Genomic DNA, 14,643 nt, shown 5'->3' on the forward strand with positions numbered 1-14,643 from the left:
GTAGCAATTGGGGGGGGCAATCAGGGTAGTCTGAAGAAGCCATATTTTCAGTTTCTAGGCTGAGCTGTGGCTCCAGTTGCTCAAGGCTCATTTCACCACTGCCTAAAGGCAAGAGATCCCCCACTAGCCACTGGGTGGCTAACCTCAGACCTTTATGATGCTGTAATTGCTTTGCTATGGCTACTGCAGAATCAGACAAACTGGTGCTAAAAACAATGTTATGTTAGGGAGCCAGGCCCACTTCAGATGGGGAGAATACAGGGGTGTAAATTGACTGTGGTTTTTATAAATGTGCCCATAAGGGGCCAGATAAACTAGTCTGGCTGAAACACAGCCATAGCAATGATTCTGTTTCAAGGTGCCAGGGACTGGCAGGAAAGACTCAACATGTCATTGTGGGCTTCATATAGTCACAGCATATAGTTATTGGATGAGGTAGAGTGTGCAAGATGATTCATTTCAGTCTATTGTGTAGTAGAGTTTGACAGCCTAAGTGCTCATTAGAGACCTTTGCTAGAGACCAACATGTTTTAGAGTGTAACTTTTAGATTCTGTGTGTGTGTGTGTGCAGCATGATCAGAGGGGATGTCTTTGCACACTGCCAGAAAAGCTACATGAGTCTGGACTGACTCAGCTGCTGGAGAATTCCAACTGCTTCGTGTTTTTCCCTCCTTTGACTTTTATTCCATTAAGAGCTCTTTCTTTCCATTCCAGTCTCTTGGCTTTCTGAAAGGAACTCACACAGTTTTTAGACTGGCGTCTACAAAGATTTTATGATGAAAACAATGACTTTTGCACATTGTCATAATTTTGACTTATTGTTGTGTGTCACACAGCGATGATGAGGTGATTTATTGGACCCCACCAACCAGGGTCTTGATAGAAAGAAATGTCACACGTGGTCTGATTTCTATTGCTCCTCTAATGGCAAAATGTTTCCCATCACATAATTATCCATTCAAACACAAAGACGGAACAAGTATTCATTCTAAATGTCTCCCCCTAACTTATAATTACGATGATGAACAAAAGGCACTTGAAGGGAGGAGAGAGCCTAGAAAAAAGACGAGAGGGAAATGGATAGGCAAAAATGCCAACATGGGGCTGACAAAGTGTTTGAGATTAAGGGAATGGGAGTGAGTGCAGAGTGAGAGGAGAAAATTAGAGAAAGTGTGCATGAAAAATGGCAAATGGGACCAATGAAAGGGAGACAGTACGTGAATGATATAAGGAGGGGGAAGGAGAGACAGAGGATGAGAGGATGGCGTTCCATCACTCCCTCTGACGGAGTGGCTGATTGGTGTTGCCGTGCCAATGCTGAGCTGCTGAGAAACTGGTCATTGATGGATGGCTCGTTTGCAGGGTGATGTTTATTTTGTCGTTAATTTGCATATTTGTATGTATTTGCAGGGCGGTTGGCTTCTGCTAGCAAGGATCAGTCCCCATCTCAATATGATGGATCTGGCTGTCTGACAAAATGGACAGCTTAGTGACAGGGACATCCAGCCGACACTCTGTCCCCATGACGGATGGGCTCATGCTAACACACAGCCCGATTAGAGATGAAATCCTGCTGCACCTTGACCTGTGGAGGAGGGGCCAAAGAGAGTGTGCAGCCAAAATTGTAATCATGCTGCACATTACACATTCTTAAGGACTCATGCAGAAATAGAAACATAGAAATACACAATCATGAATAGTCTTTCTTTGTCATTATGCACAATTATGCATTCAAAGCTTGATTTACACACACTCATCCATCTCCAGGTGAAGGTCGGCTGTCGGCGCCCTCTTGCCACCAAGGCAGATTGAATGTCAGCCAGAATGTCAGACTATGAGGGATGGCAGCTCATCATGTCAGTACAGTATTTACAGAGACACACTCACAGGTGTGTTTCCTATTGAACAAAGCCCTGTTTCGGAACCTCTGTGCTTTCTTAAACACATCACTAACAGTCCCAGGAGAGCACAAGTGTGCTTCCGCATACCCCCCCTCCCCCCATCAATGGGATGAGGAGGAAAACTGAGAAGGAGATACTGTGTAGGGAGAGATGGAGGATAAAGAGGAATGATACAGAGAAAGGGTGGTGCAGGGAGGAGAGAAGGGGTGAGGGAAGGGGTTCCCATGGGGAGAGAAGCTGTCAGTCCCTAGGAGACTTCAAACGCACTGCATCCCTGTGATCAGCCTGCTCCCTGGCTCTCTGCTGACAGCTCCCTGACTGCGCCGCTTAGACTCCTTCATACACGCACACAGATACACACATACACACACATATACACTTTCTTGCTACCGTTGGAGCTCTCACACTCACTGACTTATCCACTCATACCACAACACATTCAAATTCCATTGACATACGCACACTCATGCTGATTCTCACACTTAGGATGTGCATGTGTGACACATTTGCTCTGACATCCATCGTTATAATAACCTTGAACACTGCCAAAGTTCCCCATTTGCAACTCTGTCAAGGACACTATACAGTCCCAAACTGTTGCTGCTGCTGAACTATTGGCTGAACAGAGGCAAGGTGGTGCTGGCAGCAGTGGTGGCGATGATGTTGATAATGATGGTGATGACTTATCTAAGCCATTACTCCTTCCCTGCTCAGGGCTGAGGCACCCAAAGGCAGATACCTCCTGATGATGAATTCATTACTGTAGAAGATGAAATGAGTTGTCGGGGGCAGGGTTATGTATGGGAGGTGATTTGTGTTCTCTGCAGTATAGTGTTAGATCAGACTCAAGATCGGCTGGGTCTGCTTGCTGTAAATCTCCCCACTTTTCTGGCACAGGACATCCCCACCACTCATGCCCAGACTGAGCCTCTCTTTCGTCCCTCCTGCCGCCTGCCATGTCCTCCCCCACCAATTTCACAATGCCTAGAGGCTGCTAACAGGTGGCTAAACATTTTGGTGCTCTCAGAATCCCGAGGAATGTTTGGATAATGATGTATCACAAGTCATGTAGTCTCTCCATGCTCAAAGCCTCCCTGGAAGTGAAAAGCAAGCCCGCCTTCAAAGAATTCAAACAGAATAGAACATCATCCATTATTAATTTAAGGATCATCCACAGCAGAGTCTGGACCGGTGCATTAGTGTCGGCCATACATCCCAGCAGCATAGGTCTTGCCTCTCAGGTGTGATGGTGGACCTGCTGGGGCACTACTGCTGGGAATTAACTGGTTCACTTAGTGTACACTAGCTCTCTTGGAAAACACAGTCCCTTCTTTGAACTCCCACGGTTTCACTAGGTTTATTTACATCTGTATGTATGTGTGTCTGCGTGCATGCATATGTGGATGTATTTGTGTCTGTAAGTGAAGGTGTGCAAGTGTGTGTGTTTATACCTGCTTTTTGTGAGAGCAAACATGTATTTATATGCACATGCTGAGCATTTCGGTGCTTTTTCTTTTCTTCGCTGTATTTTCTGCATCCAAATGTATGGTAAAAAAAGGTCCAGGGTTACCGGGAGAGCAGAAAAAGGGGGAGGCAGGAGCTGGGCTGACTGTGATAGAGATTTCAAAGTGGTGTGTGCGATGTTGGCCAGTTTTTTTTAATTTTATTTTATTTTTTCTATCCTGCAGGAGAGAGCAGCAGGCGTAGGCTGTTTCTCCCATGTGTGGTCTCTCTTGAGCAGAGCAATGTTATTTTCTGCCATGCAGAGAGGTTGGTTACTTGCCAGATAGAATGAGAGGGGAGGGAGAAATAAAGATAGAATAAAGACAGAGAAAGCTTTGACTCAAAGACTGCTCAGTTTGACACATTTCTGTGAACACTAGTGGGTTTGCATCATTTCAACACAGAGGCAAGCTGACTTTGAAATTTGTCTTTGTTGTGTTGTGATATAAAACATCTCATATTCTATACCTCCAGATGCACCTTGCATGTGTGTGGGCATCTGTGGGTTTGGTGTGCAAACTGAGGAAAAGTGATTTTACAAAGTCTTCTCCACCAAGTGCTTGCCATTCGGGCTGCACTCTGAGGTCTATTCATTTTTAAAGTTCCCTTGCACAGAGTGTTAGAAACAGTGGAAGTGCTCTCTCTGACTCTGTGAGATGAGGAAGCTTAGTGGTTCTACTGGTTTCTCCCTGTAGGGCCCTGACTGGATCTGGCCCTCCACCCTCTAAAAGCCTCAGAGAAGAACAGGAGTGCTCCACTGCCTGGCCTTTTCTTTTTTTTTTTTTTTACATTATATACAAGTTATCGGTGAGCAGCTCACCCAGATCCAATCTGACCCATATTTTGGCAGCGAAAATAGTTGGTGACCTTCTCTGTGTTTCGCCCTCCTTATGAGAGCCAGGCTGTTGCCGTGATTAGTTCACTGCCTCCCAGCACTCCTCTGTCAGACCAGGCTCAGCTCCAGCCTCCTCCATAAACACATTTAAATACACACACATACTGTACGTATACACACGCATGCAAATGCAGCACAGGCGTCATGCCTTGCCTTCCCCAGGCTTTCCACTGGCTCCTCACCTGTCGCCCCAGGTCTCTAACTCTCATTCTCAACATGTGTGTCAGGACAGAGCCTGCGAGACAACGGCCTCACCAGTTTATTTATTTGCTGCATTGACGGGTGGAGAGCAGGGACGTGGGTGCAAGAAATTAGCACAAGTCAAATCAGATTAATTAATCCCCAGCTCAAACTATTAGCCGAGGAGTCGTGTTGAATTAAAAATCAAATTAGCCCTGGCGCCTGCCGGTAAAGCTGTGGTGTGTGCCTGCCAAGCTACAATGACACACACCCACAGAAGGCAGCCGCTCACGGGCTTCACTGATGGATGGATGGATGGATGGATGGACGGATTGGTGGGACGGACGGATGGATGGACGGATGGATGGTGGGATGGATAGATGGTTGATGGATGGATGGAGAGATGGAAGAAGGAATTGTTGCTCAAGGACTAGAGGGGAGGGGGAAGGGGAGTTTAGTGACTTTGCCACCCAGTGTGGTAAGCTTCTCCTGGGGCGTAGAGCTTGCTGTCCTCAACTGGGTGCTGTTCCACAGGCCTCACTCCACCAGCACTCTGCATACTTGGCTAAGTCACTCCAATTACGGCTTTCAGCAACACTTCACCCTGATGACTTACATAACACACACACACATCTTGAGCCTGGGACTGAACCCAGTTTTAAACAGACCCCTGTGTCCCAGCTGAACTCTGTTAAAAACATAAAGAGAAGGGAGAGGGAAATTCTGTTTTTATACAACTATTATATAACATTGTGCTTACCAAATTAATTACTGAAATATGTAAATGTGGCAACATCGCTGAAAACAGTCCAACCTGACAAAAAGCATGAGAAGTCAGATGATTATTTTGACACAGGTTAGATAAACTTAATTGTTAGAAAAAACAAAGGCGAAGGTGAAGTTATTAACCAGTGAATTTTCTGGTTCAACTTTGACCAACCATATATCGTATTTATGCGTGCACATAGTTATTCCTTTTAGGAGTTTAGGATCTCACTTTTTATTTTACTCTTAAAATAGATTGGTTTAGATAATATGACTAATCTGTTGGCTTCTTTACTAAATGTCTGATCGCCTGACTGAGTTTTGTATCTGATTTCAGTAATTCCTTTGCCATTACTGAGAAACAATTGAAATAAAACCCAAGTTGTAATAAACTGGAATTTTCTTTTAACTGTTACTGTGTATTTAACGTGGGCTTGCATGCACATATTTGAATATACTACTACTATGTGTGTGTGTGTGAGTATGTGATTGTGCCTTTGAGATGAATTGCAGGGCTGTGCAGAGATGTAGAAGTCCCATCCATCATACAGGGTGGGGCTCCAAAACACACAACACTTGTTTGATTCAGAACAACATTCATTTCAATTATGACACATTAGTTCAGGGGGGTATATTATGCTCCAGTAGTGTTCGTGTACTCCATTTATCATTCATGCTTGTATGACTTGTAGCTCTTGATCATTGAAAAGAAGCAGTACGCAGCCGCGAGCAATAAACCAAATCTTTATTTCCTTTATACTTTTAGTTTTCAGTTATTGGTCTTGATGGGTGCAACATCTATGTGAAATTTTACAGAAGAAAGCAATTATTAAATGAGTAAAAGTTATGTTTTAAATGTATTGTTCATGTATGATGTTCTCTACAGTACTTTCTCTCTTTCAGCTGGTTAGAGCCATTCTGGCAGCTCCTACAATAAGCCCTAGCTTTGGTATTTATGTGTGTGTTGTGTGTGGGTGTGGGTGTGTGGCCTTGCCTTCAGGAGTTTATGGATGATGGATGACGGATGCTGTGAGATACAATGGAAGCCTAAATGAAAGAGCAATTGTTCTGTGAATGTAAGCATATGGGTAAAACTGGTCAGGTGCTTAGAGCCAGGGTATGAATACGCACATTTTATTTATACACAAACGGCTTCTTTCACAGAACATTTAGTTGAACACACTGTGCACACATGGAAAAACATAATAATATAAACATGTGCACAGTAAGTCTCTCATAAACACTCTCGTACATGCTCACCTACACACATATCCAGCTCAGCAGACCTCCAGGTGTCCTTTACTGCCTGCTAAACTCTCTTTCATTCATGTGGCAAATCCCCCCCCCCCCCTCTCACATTTTCCCACAGAGTCTCTTACCCCCTTTTCCCCTGGCCACTGGCATCTTTCACCACCCATATTAACACACAGCTTCCTCCTGGCAACACTGTGCCGGACCCCTGCCATCACCGCAATGCTGCCAACCCGTTTCTATGGCAGTGTGATTGGCAGATGTTAAGATAGATTCCCGTTTCAGCCAATGGCAGACCAGAGTCAGGTTGTCATGCTCCATGAGGCCCTGCAGCGGTCCAGCTGCCCAGCTGAGGATGGTGTTGGGAAGAAGGGGTGAATGCAATGCAACAGGCGCACACAAACGCACACAAACATAGCATGGGATCATTCAGCAGCACAAAGCGTATGGGGTCCCTACTCAGGCTGTCAGTACTGTTGTGATGTATCATTTATGTCGCTATTGTGTGGCCTTCTCTTGAAACATGTTGACAGAAGCATTATTCTGGTTTTTGACAGATTCCCATACATTCACAGGCTTTTAATAACACATGTTAATGCTCCAATAGGTTTATGACAGTTTTTAAGAATTACCACATGAAATATGAGTCTTTAATGGGCCTGCTCTCCAAATTATCTGAGATGGTATACATTGAATTTCTAAGTCTGAGTGAGAAGTGGGAGAATGATCGTTGGTTATGTGGCTATTATCTGTCTGTGTATGCACACACACACACACACACACACACACACACACACATCACAAACACACACAAAGCAGGCCTGGAGGACAAAAGATGTGCATCATAAACATTAATCTGTGCTTTTTAAATTAGACCCACTTCTCCGTTTTTAATCAAAATGTATATAGTGAATGGTGATACATATAAATTCCCAAGACAAAAATCAAATAACCTAATTTCCTTACAGCACATTACGCTACTGCATGGGGCTTTCATCAACGCTCTGAGCAAATTGCTATGCATACACATGCATTTTATTATTCTGTTTGTGGTTGCTTTTGTATGTGTATGTGCATGTGTACGGGGTCAGGAAAGTGTGCATGTGCTTACAGTTGTGTGTGTGTGTGCTCTGTATTAATGTGTACATAAATTAATTAACAGTGAAGGGAAAGCTGGACCAGTTCACCATATTTACTGTATGGTAGGTAGAAAGGAGGCAACAAGCACTCCTCTCGCCTTGAGGAACTGAACAGCAGTGTGTGCATTTCTGACTCCCTTCCCTGCAAAAGAGTAGAAGGAACAACTGTAGCAGGAAAAAGTGTCTCGAACACATTTATTGGGAATGGATACAGTTAAATCAAATAAAGACAAATCACTCAAGCTAATAGTTTCCTGTCGGTCCCCAAGCCAGACATTGCTGAAGGACAGTTGTGCAATAAGTGCAAAATGCAGTAGCTTTTTGTTACTGACCAGATGTCAAATGGTGTGTATAAACTCTGAATGATTCTGGTAAATGTGCACATCAATTTGAATGGTGCCTCTCATATCCTCACAACTCTGCCACAAAGCCTAACTATCATTTCTAATGCCAGTGAGACCGGCTCCTGCTGGTCCTACAGTGTGAAGTCGCTGCCAGGCTGAGCCTCCGATTGCCCATCTGCTCCATCGGGGAGAATTCTCACTCCATCTATTTGCAAAGTGAGATATAAAGACAGATAAAAATGCTGTATCCAAAAAGAGAGACGTTAAAGAGGAGACAGACAGATGTAAATTGAAGTGTTTACATATTTAAAAAAGCAGGACCAGATGTAAGAAAAACAAAACAAAAATGTGGGGAAGTCTTTGTTACTGAAGACATGGTCAGACTGAATGTGAATAAAAAAGAGGCGGTCAACTTCCCATTTCCTATTTGTGGGGCGCTTTAAAAGTGGACTACAATTACCAGCAGAGATTGATATCGGGGTGACAGTCTTACAACCAACATGTGACCCTTAAAATCCTGACACACCCATTTCCTATGTTTCTGTGTATCTGAGTAACTTTGTGTGTGGACATGTCCAAGAGTGTGCGTATAGGCTTTTGTGTGTGCGTGGATATATGTGTGTGTGTGTGTGTGTGTGTGTGTGTGTGTGTGTGTAGGTTCATATTAATGAAACATGTTCTGCCCAGTCATACCGTGGGAGTTAGCAGGTCATCTTCCCTTGCCATTAATCATTGCTGACAGCTCATAAGTGCCCAATCTGCATGTGAAAGAACTGCGTGTGTTTGTGTGCATGCATCTATTTGCATGTGTGCATTTGACTGTGGATTTGTGGTTGCAACAGTCCCCCGAGATCCCCCCATGGTGGCTTATTGAATCAGAAGCGGCCTCTGGTGATACTTATCAAACATGCAGCATGAATGCATCACCAGTGGCATTTGTACTGCAGCTACAACTTGTGCCATTGTCAGCTCATTAGGAGACTCCTGCATGCGGCTGATTGTGTGATAATGAGTCCAGATGTGTAGAACAAGAATTTGCGTTTGAAGGATAAAATGCGCTCACTAAAAACTAAGTGTCAGACATTTTCAGACATAAAAATCTAAACCCCGAAAATGTCAGTATAGACAAGTTCTTCCTCTTATTGATTCAACCAATAATTGGCTTTTAATAAACACAGTTGCTACTAATATGAAGATCTGAATATTTTTTAGGGATGACAAGTGACACAATTTTAAGAACAGGAGATAAACTAAGCACAAAATATAGACAAACACTAGCTGAAGAACTCAGAGGTCAAGTGAGCAAAGAGTAAATGAATGAACAGTTTTTGCAGTTGGTGACACAGAAAGGACTTTGTTATATATTTGCATTTTACAATGACGAAACAGGCTGTGTCTCTTTCACTGCTCATCTCCCTGGACAGAGCCAGGAATGTCAGAGCTTTCATTTCTTTCTAGGTTCACTACAGCTTGTTGCTTAACTGGAACATTTGGGATTTGGATCTCATTGAATAATAGTGATTTTTTTCTCTCTCTCTCCACACCCGGACATGAAAGGGACTAGTTTCGTTATTTGCATTTTTACGCCTGAGTGTATTTTTCAAGTGGGAATAGAAATTCTGTGAGCGGCGTTGAGTCCCAGTGCTGCTGTGTCCTGGAGTGCCTCAGTCTGCCTTTTCATCTTCACCCTAGCCTAACTGCTCTCTGCTTTTCTGTAGCTGTACCCTCAGTTCCTCCCTCTCTCTACCTGTCTCTCTCTGTGTTGCCTCCTCTCCCTGTTACTGTATTTTCCTAATTCTCACAATGTTATGCTCAATATTGTTTCAAACATTGAATTCTATGTTTGTTTCTGCTTCGTCCAATATTTGCTCATTTTTCTATTTGAGTGAGAGTTACAGTAGCCGGTGGTAATTTAGTTAGGGTTGTATTACAGAAGTTTGTCATCACTGTAAATGAAAAACCACTCTGTCTCACACTAAAGTTACTGTTGGTACCCTACCCAACTTTTTCTTTTTCTCAGTGATGAGGGGGGGAGGGGGGCGTTGAGCAAAACTAACTCGGGAGAGACTCAGCAGCCAGACATTTCTCCTTTCTTTGTTTAGGAGTGGCTGAGATTGACACTAAAATGAGAATAGCTGGTCCACCTTAAAGGTCAGTTCACCTTCCCTGACCAGTGAGCCTGGTCAGGTAAGGGTAACCTGTTGCTGCTAAACCCCTTCACTTTTCCAGCAGTTGGGTAAATAACAGACAAGACTTTTCTTGGTTTTGAGAAGCTGCAGCACTTATTAACTGACACACTATAGTCTGTACTGTACATTTACTGCCAGATTGACAACTAACTGCTAAACTTTTCCTCTGCTCCGCTCGCATTCACTGTCACTTTTCTGCCACTCGCTCTCTCACACTCGCTATGCACACACATTACGCGCTGCCCTATTCCTTAAAGGAGCTAGGCTAACAAGAGTTTCCCAGGCAACAACACGGAGTTTGACTCAGGTTTCGGAACAGTGCTTCGCAGAGGCTTCCAAAAACTGCTGATTTCCAAATGAATGGATATTTGGTTGTATTTTTGGCATTAAAAAAAAAGATTTTATTGGCCTGGCGTTGGTTCTCGTTGGCCTGGAAGCCCGCCAGGCTACTACAATTATTAGGGAAACACTAGAATGACATCACTGTAAATGTGAATATTCCTTTGAAGGAGTATTTTGAATGGGTGATTCATTGTTTCTGTTCTATTTGGCCACAACATTTTACTGTCTCCTTCTGTTATCGCTACTGCTTAGTCTGGTGCTCCATCACACTCCATCAATGTTTCTCACTTCCTGTTCGTAGCATTCCAGATAATGTTTCCATTACCATGAGAACTAAGCTTGAATTATGCAGATCTGCAGGGATTCTCAAATTGCACCATGACAATGTGGTGGGAAAGACTTTCAGTAGCACTTCTCCTTCTCTTCTTCTGCCACAAAATGGGACAATTAGTGCCAAAACTGTTGTCTTGCCTGCCTTGGATGCAGTAGTAATTGCGTGACACATAACAGCAATGAAATTGTTCTGGAAATGGCACTCTTTTGTGTCAGAAGGGGTTAAAAAGAGATAAAGATGCATGGGTATGTCAATGGATGCTTTCCTGAGAGCAGCACAGAAACAATTTCTGTTGTTCTGTATGTCGGCGGTAAAGATAGGGTGCTGAGGAGATCTTTGCACAGGCAAACAACAACATTGCAATAACCCCAGACAATAATGTGTGTTTATGTGTATTTTTCTGTGTGAGTGTGTATGCATTTTCTTAGGAGTAAATCGTGGCCATTACGTGGAGAGGTTGTAGCCGAGGTGATTGGAGAACAGCAGTACTATTAGTGGGTGATTACATCTCAGTCTGTTATTACACACCAGCAGCTCCTTAGCATGGTAAAAGGCTGCCATGCTGGACACCTCATAACTCCGACACACAAGGCCCACACGCTGCATGCACTCACACATAATGACACAATATGTTGTCATGTGAAAACATTGTAAATCATGTAGCTTTGATGATTATTCAATTTGAACTTCAGTTAAAGACTTAGATGTTTCTCTACAGGAAGAGAAAATGGAGAGAAAATGTACAACTATTGGGTTAAAGAAACCTCACAGGATAAACAAATACATGCATGGTACTCAAACTAAAAACAAGCCTGTTTTTCTTAATTTTTCATCTGACAGCAATGATAACTAGGTTTGTTTGTGCTGTGGTACACACATACACATCAACAAAAATGTCATGCAATGATACAAACTGGCACACACACACACGCACACACAAAGCTGGCCGAGTCAGAAACATTTATGGTGCTGTCAACATTGTGTATATTTATGGATGCAATCTGTGAGGTTAAAATTATTACAGGCAGCAATGGGAGGAATTATTTCTCTTTAAATAATTAGTTTTGAACCACACAAACACACACACACAGTCTTTGCATAATGATTTGCACATTGATTCAGGGGATATTAAAGCTCCGATGTTATTAATCATTGCTGATTATGTTCTCAGTGAGTTGAGTTATGATTTAGGGTAAGATGGGAGAGGAGAGGAGAGGAGAAGAGAGGAGAAGAGAGGAGAGGAGAGGAGAGGATTGTGTTTGCTGGAGATACAGAGCAGAGGCCAGCTACCAGAGCACCAAGCTCAGAGCACATCTTCATACAAGGATGGGACATCACATACATTTTTAAACTGGCTGAATGTGTTTGCTCTGTGTGCACTGGACCACGCTATGTTGACTCAGTGTTGTAGAATTATGACAAACGCCCAGGATTATCTTCTGTCTGGGAGATGCACACTTGTCTTTGCAAATCTTTACTGTAGTTATGTTTGCATTAGCGACACGGCTCTTCGCCCACACTACAAAGCCATTTACTTACAGTAAATTATTAAACTGTTCTGAATGTCTGCGCAGTGATTGATGAATCTGGCAGCGTCCTGCCCTTGCCCTCTGTGATATGAACAAAAGATTGTGTGACATGATGTCATTCCATCGGTGCAATCATAGCCGGACACAGACCCTCATTAATAAGAGCATTGTTATGTCGTGTCAGCTCACAAGGAGGGAGAAAAGAAGGAGAAAGAATGAACAATGAAAAGCCAGATGTGAAGAAGAGATGATGAACGAACAGTGAGCGGATGGCAGGAAGTAATGAAAGGAAAAAAAGAAAACCATAGAGTGCCAATGGATGGAAAGAGTAATAGTAGAACAGCAGTAGATCAACATACAGATCAGTATACTGTATGTATGTGCAACATGTCAAAGATTGGTAGATGTCTCCCCTGCTCTCACTATCCATGATCTCTTATATCACACAGGTCATTTTGGCTCTCTATTATTATATCTGGTTAAATTAATTGTCCTTATGCATTACTTGCTGACTCATTCTGACTTGTTTGTGAGAAGCGTTACTTTATAATGTCTTGCTTATTGCCCTTTTAGTTCACTTTGTCATGCTAATTTGAAATGCAGACACAAGTTGCAAACCATCTTGTACAGCATGCCATTTTTTATATTAATGTGTTTTGCCTGCTGTTTTTCATTTTAGTCATATAAAAATCAACCCGAGCTTACTCGCTTGAGATACTGTTGGTAATCCATTACGGAGAACATTAATTTTTGTGTGTTTTTTTTATTTTTGTAAAAGTGACAGTGGTAATGTAGAGTGCGGTGAGAAAAAAAACAGTGTTTTAATGCAAGAAGCCATAAATTAAATATAATCCTTTGAACCACATCTATGTTTCAGTGATTGTTTGTCTTTGGGTGTGGTTTTCTGACCATGTAGTTTATGAATGCACACTATTGGCAGACTATAAATATCACTATGCTATAAATGGGCTTACCACACAATGATAATGTAACTTTTAGAAAGGTAAAAGCATGACATCACTTTACTGTGATAAATTACTCTTAACATACTGTACATCAACCAAGTTATATGTCTTTCTAAGTTGATTTTAATGCTGTAAAATAAATGGACACATTTCATCTGTAAAACTACAGTAGACTTTAGTAAAATGTTTGGTGACATAAAAACGACACCAGATAACTTTCTCTTTGTTTTTTTGTCTCTCTCAATGATCCTTTTTGGTCTCTCACTTCTCTTCTCCTCTCTCCTCCAGGTGTGATGCCAGAGCGTCAGTTTGGTGGAACCCAGTTTGTTTGCAGTGTGGTTGCCTCTCATGTGAGCCACCAGCCCTCCACCAGTTTCAGCTTTGTCTGGATCGCCCCACCACCTGGCACTGGCTGCGTCAACTTCCTGTAAGTCAGGTGTTCGTATATGTGTCCTGTGAATAATAAAAGAAAGTGGCTAAGAGAGAATAAGACAGATATCGCAGATGAACGGCCTTGTGGTCCAGACCAGGACTTTTACAGCTGCCACACGTCTAAACCAGACATGGACATCGTAAACTGTGACAATAATATCCGTTAATGTTGTGTGGCCCCATATTGACCCAGTAATCCTGAGAGAGGCTTATCAGCTGACATCATGGGTAGTGTTTTCCCTGTTGGAGCCACAGAAAGGATGTTAATAAGGCCATCCTGTCAGAGAAAGCATGCAGGATGACTGGAAAGAGGTTAAACTAGGGGCAGAGATAGCATGTGTGTGTGTGTGGTTATTTCCTCATTACCTTGCTTGACATGACCTGTACAGTGGCAGTTGTGAAAGTGTGTGTATGTGTGTTTATCCTGCGGAGAATCAACGGAAATATCCCCATCCTCTCATTCAGTAGGTTTGATCCTCTTCTCATTGGAAAATGTGCAGATGGTTGACCAGACACACACACACACACACACACATACACACACACACTTCTTGTGAAAGAGAAGCTCTTCCTCTCTGACATTACATGTATAATGTTACATGTTATCCACTCTCTCTATAGTAGTGATTATTCAGCCCAATCATCAGAATAAAACTTTGGCATTATACGTTTCTGCAAACCACAGATATGCTGAATCTCTACGTTTCAATGTTGATCGCATTTTGAGCTTTTCACATGTGATTTAATGCCACATTAAATGGCCGTTATCCATTAAATAATTATTTTTTATGGTGTGATAATGCTGTAGTTAAGGTCTGGTTAGGTTCAGGCAAAAAACCCACTTAGTCTGGGTAAGGAAAAGATCATGGTTTGG

At 42.7% G+C, this 14,643-nt stretch overlaps 1 protein-coding gene across 1 annotated transcript in view; it reads left to right on the forward strand.

Annotated features, from left to right (window-relative positions):
• Positions 1-14,643, forward strand: part of reln (reelin) — a 107,264-nt gene that overhangs the window by 31,245 nt on the left and 61,376 nt on the right. The window contains exon 3 of the mRNA XM_044357227.1: positions 13,626-13,764. Within this exon, the coding sequence (XP_044213162.1) occupies positions 13,626-13,764 (139 nt within the window). The remainder of the gene's footprint in view (positions 1-13,625; positions 13,765-14,643) is intronic.

The sequence above is a fragment of the Thunnus albacares genome, chromosome 7 (genome assembly GCF_914725855.1).
Source record: "Thunnus albacares chromosome 7, fThuAlb1.1, whole genome shotgun sequence".
NCBI lineage: Eukaryota > Metazoa > Chordata > Actinopteri > Scombriformes > Scombridae > Thunnus > Thunnus albacares.